Here is an 11,689-nt window from a genome sequence, read left to right on the forward strand (position 1 = left end):
TGTATGGGGGGGAACTGGGGGGGGGGGGTTGGGGTTCTAACACTTAACAGTCATTCCTTCTTTGGGGCACTCCCCTGTTTACGTGGATGTTTGCAAAGTAGAAGAATTTCAAGATGTATATTGTACACATTTCCCTGACATTAAATGTACCTATTGAAACTTATTAAAGTAGCATTATAGTGAAGTTATTGGACTAACATCAAGAGTCCTGACAAAAGATCCACAGACACGAGTTTGAATTCCAACTGGTCAGTATGTAAATTAAAGTACTTAAATGAATCTGGTAATAAAAAGCTAGTCACGATATACAATCATTAAACTACTGGAAAGGTGTAAAAATCTCGTGGTACACTAACGTCCTTCAGGGAAGGAAATCTGCTTTTCTCATTCAGTCAGATCTGATTGTGTGACAAGACCCACCAATTTAACTGCCTTTTAATTCAAGGGAAATTAGGGAGGCACAATAAAATGCTGGCAATTCCTACATCGTGTAAACAAATAAATTCTAAACTCTGTACATTTGTAATTAATTGTTATGAAGCATAATTAATTCTTGTAATTAAATTGAACTTTCATTTCAATAGTAGCCATTGGGATGATAAGAGGCAAAATAAATTGTGTAGCTATCTTCCTTAATATGGTGTTTCTATTTGCGGTTTTCTTTGGGGACAATAGATCATAAAATGGAATGATTCTTAACTCTCTTACACAATAATTGAAACATAAAAAACTCACATTACATTTAAGTCAGAGCAGACAAAGAATATAATTTAAAATATGTGTTGATTTGTTACAAAGCTCATATAAGCAACAGATTAATACATGTTTCAATCTTATATAACCATATACAATTACAGCAAGGAAACAGGCCAAAAAAAAAATTCTCTGTGCATTGCTAGCAACAGCCTCTTTCCCCAGAGGGAGCTATAGTTTAATAATTTGAAAATGTATACTATTAAAGTAAAATCACAGAAAACTTTCAAGCAGGGATGAACTCACAGGATCTCATATTGCAAAATCCAACACTGTAAAATTACACCTTAAAACTTAAATATAAAGGGCTACCTATTTACTACTGTTGGGTTTTACACCACCACACATGACTACCACTAAAAAACCCAAAACTCATTTCCAATCTAAGAACTTGCACTTGATTTAATTACCATCACAGATTGATGGTACATCCTTGTCTTCACACAAGGATCATGAATTAAATGACACTATATATTTAGTTCAGAACATGATCTAAAATAAAGACACCATACATTCTGACTGTAGTTAAAAAATACAAAAGATATAAAAATTACTATCCTAAAGATGTTATGCCATAAAAATTTCACTTCACATTTACACATCCATTAGACCTTTACATTTGAGAAAGGTTTTCCCTTAAGTGTTTTGTTTTTTTCTAAATTCATTTACCTTGCTTTTAACTTGACAGAAGTGAGAGGTTTGTTTGCTGGTACCACAATGAAGTCATTTGGATTCATGATTAAGCGACTAAAATAATTCAAAGTTAAAGAATAATGCTGAACCATCCAAGAGCAATATGCTAGAATGCAGCTGTCTGTAAAAGAAATAAAAAGCCATGTTATTACATAATGGAAAAAAACATGCCAGCAATCCTTTAGAGGATTGGCATTTCCTTTTTATACTGGCTATGCTTATATGTTCCCCAATGGACCAGGTTAATCTTACACACTGAAGCAATAATGGATACACTAGACTAAGCAGATAAATACACAAGAGATTCTACAGATGCTGGAGGTCTTCAGCAACACACAAAAACTGCTGGAGGAACACAGCATGGCAGACAGCATCTAGGATCCCAAACTATATCTTCTCTGAGTTTAGAAAAAATCATAAGTATCATTTTTGACCCTTTGGTCAAATTTTAAAAAACCTGGAGACCATTTATTCAACATTTTCATATGAGCTAAATTGACCTTTCCCGAACCTTTTTTTTATTACCCTCAGTTATTTGGATAGAGGTGCGGAGTTGTTGACACTACTGTGTATACCTGATATAATATAATAGCCCAGGTTGGTTAGGTTAGTTGCTGTTAGGTTTTTGGGGGGTTTTATTATGTAAATACAGTATGAGTTTGGGGGCTTATTATATCTATGTTATCAGCTGTTTGCATTTGTATTCCAGCCTTATTAATTATGTACTCTCAAGCTCTCTGTATTCGGTTTTTTTCTATGTTCTGTTTGAAAATTAATAAAAAGATTTAAAAAGAAAGAAAGCATCTAGGAGGGAAGTGATCAGTCAACATTTTTGGAGTAAGGCTTTTCTGCAGGACTGGAAAAGAAGGAAGCCCCCAGGGGCTCTCCACCAGCCGTTTTTCAAAATCCCAAGAACGCAGCCGAGAAGACAAGCGCACCTTCAGGGTTCCGAAGCTTCATGGCCCCATGGACAAGCCAGTTCAATGCTGATGCTGCCGAATGAAGCATCGCAGGAGAAAACACCAGGAACACCAGATCAACTGTTGTTAGTCTGTACTCAGTGAATCGTGCGCTCTCTTTCTCTCGGTGGAGGAAGAATTTGTTGCCAATTCTCAAGTTAGAGAACTCAGAAAAAAGTGATGCTACAGACTTCAACAGCATAGATCAATGAATTATTTTGTTTATGGCTCCCCTCTCACAGTGAAAGGGTGACACCTCTCTGTCCCTTTATTAGGGAGAGGGAAAATGTGGTATGTCAAATTGTCAGGTGAACAATTAGTTTTTGTTGTACTGCAGATCATGGTCTTTCTTGGGGGCTTCACTCTTGCTTGCATGGTGGGTGGAGAGTGCTGACGCAAGTGGGGAGGAAGATCATTGCTTTGCTGCTGCTTGTGTGCAGGAGGGTAAGTAGGGGGGCTTTGGAGTTCTCATGTTTTTATTGTCACTCATTCTTTGGGGCACTTTTGTTTTCACAGCTGCATGTGGCAACAAATGCCACAAATTTCACCACTCTTCTCCACATCTGTTTTGAAAGGGCACCCCTCTATCCTGAGGCTATGCCCTCTTGTTCTAGACTCTCCCACCATGGGAAACATCCTTTCCACATCTACCCTGTCTAGGCCTTTCAACATTCCAAAGGTTTCAATGAGATCCCCCCTCATCCTTCTGAACTCCAGCGAGTACACACCCAGAGTCATCAAATGTTCCTCGTATGATAACCTTTTCATTCCTGGAATCATCCTCTGGACCCTCTCCAATGCCAGCACATCTTTTCTAAGATGAAGGGCCCAAAACTGTTCAAAATACTCAAGGTGAGGCCTCACCCGTGCCTTATAAAGCCTCAGCATCACATCCTTGATCTTGTGTTCTAGACCTCTTGAAATGAATGCTAACATGGCGATTGCCTTCCTCACCACCAACTCAACCTGCAAGTTAACCCTCAGGGTTTTCTACACAAGGACTCCCAAGTACCTCTGCATCTCAGATTCCTGGATTTTCTCCCCGTTTAGAAAATTTATTTCTACTACCAAAGTGCATGACCATGCATTTTCCAAAATGCCAAATCTCCATACTTCTTAGAAAGTAAAGGTGCTGTCATGCTTCCCTTGCAATTACATTTATATGACCCTCTCCACCTCTGATGAGGACCACTTGTTCCCCTTTCCTGAAGGCTACAATCAGTTCCTTAGTCTTCCTAACACTGAGTGAGAGGTTGTTGTTATGACACCACCCAGCCAAATTTTCAATCTGCCTCCCATATACTGATTCATCGCCACTTTTGATATGGCTCAAAAATTTGCAGGTTGAATCGTTGTTAAGGAAGGTAAATGCAATGTTAGCATTCATTTCAAGAGGACTAGAATATAAGAACAGGGATGTTATGCTGAGATTTTATAAGGCATCATTCAGAGAGCACTTGGAATATTGTGAGCAGTTTTGGGCCCCTTATCTAAGAAAAGATGTGCTGGCAGTAGAGAGAGTCCAGAGATGGTTAACCAGAATGATTCCATGAAGGGAAGGATTAACATGTAAGGAGCATTGATAGATCTTGGACTGGACTTGCTGGAGTTTAGAAGAATGAGGGGGGATCTCATTGAAACCTATCGAATAGTGAAAGACCTAGACAGAGTGGATGTGGAGAAAATGTTTCCTATAGCAGACAAAATCTAGGATCAGAGAGTTTAACCTCAGAATAGAAGACCGTCCATGTAGAACAGATATGAAGAAGAATTCCTTTAGCTGGAGGGAAGTGAATCCATGGACTTCTTTACCACAGCTGGCTGTGGAGGCTAAGTTATTAATTATATTTAAAGTGAAGGTTGATAGGTTCCTGATTAGTCAGGAGGATGTCAAAGCTTACAGAGGGAAAACAGGAGAATGTGCTTAAGAGGAATAATAAATCAGCCATGACAGAATAGCAGAGCAGACTTAAAGGGCTGAATGACCTATTACTCCTGTATCTTATGGTCTTAAGGCAGAATATGAGGTGTTGCCATTCCAACCTGAGTTTGACCTCGTTGTAGCAGTGAAGGGATCTGTGGACAGACATGTCAGCATGGACACGGTTAGCCACAAGGAGATCTTGGCTTTTGCAGCAGACAGAGCGAATGTGCTTTACAAAGCGGTTCTCTAATCTGTATGGGTCTCACTGATGTAGAAGCTGCACTGGGAACAGCAGGTGCAAAAAAAGTGCTGCCAACAGACTTGCAGATGAAGCCCTACATTACCTGGAAGCATTGTTTAGGACCTTGAGTTTTGGCGAGTGAAGTGGCATAGGGGCAGGTGTGGCAATTAGTTCAATTGCAGGGTTAAGGGCCAGGAGGGAGATTGGTGGGGAGTGACGAATGGCAAGAGAGTCACATAGAGAACAATACCTATGGAAAGCGAAGGGGTTTAGGGAAAGTTGTGTCTAGTGGTGGAATCCTGTTGGAAATTGCAGAAGATAAAACTCTTAAATTTATCCAGAATGGCTGAATTTTAAAACAAGACCAAGTAGAATGTAAAAAAGTACCAATTTCTTGATTACATCGAAAACATTGATCGGATAAATTTGGGTTTAATCTATTTATTTTTTGTGGTGTAATATATAATTGATGTATAAAATTATATTGTACTAATCTAAGTCGGACATTTATTGTATTTGTCATACTATCAAGGCATAGTCTTGACCAACTTATTTAATCAATTTTAGTATTCAAATCAGTTTCCCATTTTTGTCTTGACTTATGAATTTCTTGTTTAATTGTCTGTTTTTGAATCAAGTTGTACATACAAAAAGTAAATTTTTAAATTTTTCCTTTTTGAATTAAAATTTCTATTTCATTAGGCTTCGGCATTAACATTGTATGACCCAGTTTATCTCTTAAGTAGGCCCTTAATTGGAAATAACAGAAAAGAGAGTTATTTGACATTTGATATTTATCTTTTAGTTGATCAAACAACATCAATTTACCTCCTTCAAAACAGTCACCTATATATTAATTCCTTTTTGAAACCAGTTATATAAAAGTTGGATAAATTTAAGAGTATTATTGGAACAAATCATTGGAATACAACTTCCACATAATCCAACATTATTTTTACTAGGTGATATTGAAGGGATAAAACCAAAACTTAAATTGAACAAATACCAGAAAAAATTTATAAAAATTGCATTGGCAGTAGCCAAAAAGGCTATTGCAGTTACTTGGAAATCAGATTCATACTTAACTATGGACCGTTGGAATAATGAAATTTTTAGCTGCATTCCACTTGAAAAAATTACTTATAATTTAAGAAATGAATATGATATATTTCTGAAAATTTGGCATCCTTATTTACAAAAGATAGGATTAAATATATAAGCTCTTTGAAGATAAAGTTATTAGCCATTTGGGGAAAGAAATAAATATATATATTAAAGTTATTTTCAACTCCATGGAGCATGTGGAGATCTTCCGATATCCAGGCAATCTTTCTTTCTTTCTTCTTTCTTTTTCTTTTTTTCAAATGGGGATATTAAGGGGGGAAGGGTTAAGGGGAGGGGGGAGGGCTGATATTATACTCTACTATTCTATTATACTATTCACTCTATGTAATTATCTTAAAAATATAATAAAAAATATATTAAAAAAAAGGAAATTGCAGAAGATGATGTATTGGATGTGGAGCCTTGTGAGGTGGTCAGTAAGGAGATCTTATCCTTGTTATTATGTCTTTGCGGGGGAGATGGGTGAGGTCAGAAGTGTGGAAAATTGAGGAGATGTCTGTGAGGACAGCAATGATTATAGTGGAAGGGTAACCCGTTTTCTGAAACAAAAGTGCCTCATCCTAAGAACAGCTGCTGGAAAACTGAGTAAAGGGAATGGAGTTCTTACAAATGACACAGTGTGAAGAGGTATAGTCAAGCTAACTGTGGGTGTCAGTAGGTTTGTAAAAGATGTCAGTCAATAATTAGACTCTGGAGACGGAGGCAGAGAGATCATAAAAGAGGAGTGTGGTATCAGATATCAACCAAGTGAATTAAAGGGCAGGGTGAATGATGGAAGTAAAGTTGATAAAAATTGACGTACTCAGCATGGGTACTAGAAGCAGCACCAATGCAATCTTCAATGTAGCAGAGAAAGAGTTAAGGAGCATTACCAGTTTAGGCTTGAAACGTGGTCTGATCCATGCAGCCGACAGAAAGCCAGGCATAGCTGGTACCCATGCGAGTGCCCATAGCTACATCCGTGATTTGAAGGAAGTGGGAGGAGCCCAAAGAGAAATTGGTGAGTGTAAGTACTGGTTCTGCCAGACTGAGGAGGGTGGCAATGGAGGGGATGGTGTCAAGAAAGAAGCAAGATCTTAAGTCCTGCCTGATAGAAGATAAAAGCATACGGGGACTGGACATCCATGGTAAAAATAAGTCAGTCAGAACCAGGATCTGAACGTGGTTAAAGTCATGGTTAAGTGTCACAGATGTAGGTGGGTAGGGACTGAACGAAAGGGAGTCGAGATATGCGGACACTAGTTCAGTGAAGCAGAAGCAGGGAGAAACAATGAGCTTTCCAGGGCAGCTACGTTTGTAGATCTTGGATAGGAGGCAGAAACAGGGAACATGGAGCAGAGGAACTCTGAAGTTGAAGCCTCCAGATGGCAGATATAGACTCTGTGTTGGTATATGATTTTGCTAATAATATCTTAGAGCATCTAAAAGATTTACTGATGTCAGCTGTTAGATATGTATTTTATATTTACCTTTCAGTGTGACAATAGCATCAAATTGCCTTTGTATGAAAAATGTCAACCTTCTAAAGATTCTTAAGTAATCTTTAGCATCTAAACTATCACTGACAGATTTATTTAAGATAGGTAGGTTCATGAGGTGAAGCTCAACTAACCTCATACTGTTTTCCTCATACTCAGGTCATGTAGAGTGGAGGCAGGTGGAATTTAATCCAGGCAAGTGAGAAGTAATGCACTTCAGGAAGCCTAATTTCTGTTTGGGCACTTACTGTAGAATAAATGACTAGAACCTTAATGTACATGTAATGCCCTGGTTCATATTTTTACTGTAATGCTGTGTAAGAGTAGTCTGTTCTGCTGTCAGCCTGTGTCGGTTATTGTTGAAGATAAGGGATGATGAAGAATATGTGCCATCCAATTAGGATGGTAGAATTAGGGGGAAGTGTTCTTAATGAGGGACACTAAGGTTGGTCTTGGGGTTTTTATTTGGTTTGGCAGGAGGTGAAGAGGGAAGACGCTGGGGAGAACCAGTCGTAGCAAAATAGTGGGAGACCCATTTGTTCAAGATGGATAGCGAGCAACATTCAGAAGGTGCTGTGTGCTTTCATGCTGATCGAGAGTCCAGTGTGCGAGTGGCAGAGAAGTTCAAGATGAGCTCCAAATTATGCACATTTGACTGTTTAATTAAAATAGGTCCTTTTCTTTTTTGTTTTTCTTTACTAACACTTTAGTTAAGATAAGATTCATAAATTCCTTTAATCATATGCAGTGTATTGTCTGTTATTTCATGGCACTAATTTGTAACATTGTATCCACACAAACCAGGGTTTGGGGCAGGAGAGCCATCTCAGTCTCTCAAGTTTGGCAGGACCAGACAGTGTTTTCCATAGACTTACGCAGCCAAGGAAACCAAGATGCTTTCTACAGAAAGACCTTGGAATGCAAGTCCATTGCTTCCTAAAAGTGGAATCAACATCAATAGGACAGTGTAAGTGGTATTTGGCATGCTTGCCTTCTTAGGCTGAGACAATCAGTATAGAAGTTGAGGGCATCTTATTGCAGTTGTGAATAACTTTGGTTTTACTATATTTGGAATGTATGGAATGAGCTTCCAGAGGAGATAGGAGAGACAGGTAAAATTACATTATAATGTTTTACAGACTTTTGGACAGGTCCTTGGACAAGACAGGCATTGAAGAAAAAGGGCTGAATGTGGGCAAATGGGATTAGCATAGATGAACTTCACAGTACTACAGTACTATTGTCAAGGTGGTCCGTGGGCCCATTTCTGTTCTTGTGATATTGACTGTTCACTTCATTCCATGGTTGCTGCCTGACCTGCTGATATCCTCCTGACTTTGTGTGTTGCAGATGAATCCCAGTATCTCTTGTGTTTCTGTTCTTCAGATTCTACGATTATAATTTATGTTTCATTCACACTGAGCCAGCCAATCGTTTGGGGCTCCATTCTGTCACATTTGGTAATGGATATTAAAGACCCCAGTAGTTCGTCTTTATCAAATATACTACATTGTACATTGCTAAATAGTTCCAAAACAAGCAAATAAAAATCTCCACCAATAACAAATTCCTATTTCTTCTCGCGGCTCAATCCAAGCCCAACATCATTCAACTTTGTCACGTATCTTGTAAGAGCGTAGTTTAGATAGATAGATAGATACTTTATTCATCCCCATGGGGAAATTCAACTTTTTTCCAATGTCCCATACACTTGTTGTAGCAAAACTAATTACATACAGTACTTAACTCAGTAAAAAATATGATATGCATCTAACTCACTATCTCAAAAAGCATTAATAATAGCTTTTAAAAAGTTCTTAAGTCCTGGCGGTAGAATTGTAAAGCCTAATGGCATTGGGGAGTATTGACCTCTTCATCCTGTCTGAGGAGCATTGCATCGATAGTAACCTGTCGCTGAAACTGCTTCTCTGTCTCTGGATGGTGCTATGTAGAGGATGTTCAGAGTTTTCCATAATTGACCGTAGCCTACTCAGCGCCCTTCGCTTAGCTACCGATGTTAAACTCTCCAGTACTTTGCCCACGACAGAGCCCGCCTTCCTTACCTAACCTTCCTTCCTAACTTTAGTTGCTCCGGGGAACATCTCCCCATCCATTTAGCAAAGTGCATAAATTTCGCTTTACTGTTACTCGACCCTGCTCTATCCCACTTAAAACGTCGCTGCAAAAGAGAATCTTAAACTAAAAGAAAAATTACAGCATATCTTAAGCAGATCAGACGGCAACTGTGGCAAGAAATCCTGAGGCAGCGTTTCAGATCGCAGTTGACTACCTGAAGTCTATATATAGCCATGAGCTAGTTCTAGACAAAAATAGTTCTAGAAGTAAAACTCTACTTCTCCCCCGACCCAAACTCAAATGAAAAAGCTATTTCCCGATTCCTGAAGAAGTTGAGGAGAGAAATGGGGAAACACAAACGAATGTGGTGGCCTTCACCAGGACTGCGTTGCTTCATAGCCCATCTCCCTACCTGACTTCAGCGACCATCCGCACCGGGCGCAGCAGCTTTGTAGCGCCTGTCGTTACCATGGAGACCGTGTTCTCGCGATACTGGGCGCCGAATGAAATCTCGCCAATGACTGAGCCTGGGACTCTCCTGTCAATCAATTTCGCGAGCAACAGTACAGTGCTGATAATCTGGCATCGGATGAGCTGTATATTTGGATGTACCTCAAAACTTTTTTTTAAATTTCACAGTTCTATATGTATCAACAGTAGATAATATATTTCCTCATCAGCACGGGAAACAAGGGAAGTCGAATTTGTTGAGTTTAACTTTGTAACTTTCGGTTCATCAGACTAGTTGGACCATAGTTGCGACCACACACCTACCCGTATCCGTCCCTTACCCTGGCAGCATCCACACACACCCAACCTCGTGAATACACTGATCTGCAACAGTAGGTCCTGGGATAACAGGAACTTGATGGCTTTATAAATGGGGGAGACATTGGCCACGCCTTTGGAATTTCTGAACCATCAGAGAACTGATTATCATTTTTTTTAAAGCGGCATGCAGTCTATTCATCGTTAATACCTTGGCTTTAGTGATGTTTGACATATTCAGTTCAGCCATTAAAATTTGGGAAAGCCAGAATATTTATTAATTGATGCAAAATGCTCAGCGATCAGTTGAGGTAGCAGTTGAATCGTCTGTAAGTGGCTAGCACAAACGTTTAATATAATCCTAACAATAACTTTCTTTTTGATAAACAAAATTCTTCAGATGCCAGAGAGTTGGTATTAAAATCAAAGCACCGAACAGTCCTTCCAGGTGAGGTGACACTTCACCTGTGAGTCTGTTGGGGTTATATATTATGTTAGGTGCTCCCGACGTGGCCTCTTCTATATTGGTGAGACCTGACGTAGATTGGGAGACCAGTTCGCCAAACATCTACGCTCCATCCACCAGAACATACGGGATCTCCCAGCGGCCACCCATTTTAATTCCGCTTCTCATTCTCATTCCAATATGTCCATCCATGGCCTCCTCCACTGTTGTGATGAGGCCACACTTAGGCTGGAGGAACAGCACCTTATCTCCCGTTTGGGTAACCTCAGACTCGAGGGCATGAACATCAATTTCTCAAACACAGTAATGCCTCCCCTCCTTAACAATTTTCCATCCCCTTGTCCTTCTCTTATGTTACCACCTTGCCCATCCATCACCTCCCTCTGGTGCTCCACCCCCCTTTCTTCTTTCTTCCATGGCCTTCTGTCTCTTTCACCAATCAACTTCCTAGCTCTTTATCCCTCCCCCTCCAAGTTTCACCTATGGCCTGGTGGTTCTCTATCCCTTCTCCCCACCTTTCAAATCTACTCCTCAGCTTTTTTTCTCCAGTGCTGCCAAAGGGTTTTGGCCAGAAATGTTGACTGTACTTTTTTTTCCATAGATGCTGCCTGGCCTGCTGAGTTCCTCCAGCATTTTGTGTGTGTGTCTCAGATTTCCAGCATCTGCAGATTTTCTATTGTTTATGATTAAAATCAAAATTGCTGGCTGTATGTCAGGTAGCATCTGAAAGCAATGAAATAAAGTTGCAGGTTGATAAGTTATCAATTTGAATTTATATTGTTATACTTCATTCTGAATTATTCTCAGTTTTGTAAAACTCAGCAACTTCCAAGGTGTCTGGACTGATGAAGTGCACTGAATTTCACTATCATTATAACTTGCATATCCACCTCCAGAGAGAAGAAAAGAGTGGCAAGCCAAGAGGCTTGGAGTAATATTCCTTTGGATTACTTTTGCCCTGTCACTGCCTTATCGTTTAATGTAATAGCCTGCAGGATTATTTGATCTGACTTTTTTGTTGCTTGCAGAATAATTAAACCATATTGGATCATGAACAAAAACATTATCAGTACAGCTGACATAGAGAACTTCTGCTGCCATCACACAAACTGACTTTTGGAAATGGAAAACACTGTCATTTGCAGGTTAATTGCACATTGAATAATGCTAAATAAAGGTTAATTTATTGGGAACAATCTTCATTGT

General features: G+C 39.4%; 1 protein-coding gene across 1 annotated transcript in view; it reads right to left on the bottom strand.

Moving 5' to 3' along the window:
- zbbx (zinc finger, B-box domain containing) overlaps nucleotides 1–9,707 on the bottom strand; it is a 140,295-nt gene extending 130,588 nt beyond the window's left edge. Inside the window, exons 1-2 of the mRNA XM_073041022.1 lie at nucleotides 9,662–9,707; nucleotides 1,423–1,567 (exon numbers count right to left, since the gene is read on the bottom strand). Of these exons, the coding sequence (XP_072897123.1) occupies nucleotides 1,423–1,538 (116 nt within the window). The 5' untranslated portion in view covers nucleotides 1,539–1,567; nucleotides 9,662–9,707. The remainder of the gene's footprint in view (nucleotides 1–1,422; nucleotides 1,568–9,661) is intronic.
- Between the last annotated feature and the right edge of the window lie 1,982 nt (nucleotides 9,708–11,689).

The sequence above is a fragment of the Hemitrygon akajei genome, chromosome 3 (assembly GCF_048418815.1).
Source record: "Hemitrygon akajei chromosome 3, sHemAka1.3, whole genome shotgun sequence".
Taxonomy (NCBI): Eukaryota; Metazoa; Chordata; class Chondrichthyes; order Myliobatiformes; family Dasyatidae; genus Hemitrygon; species Hemitrygon akajei.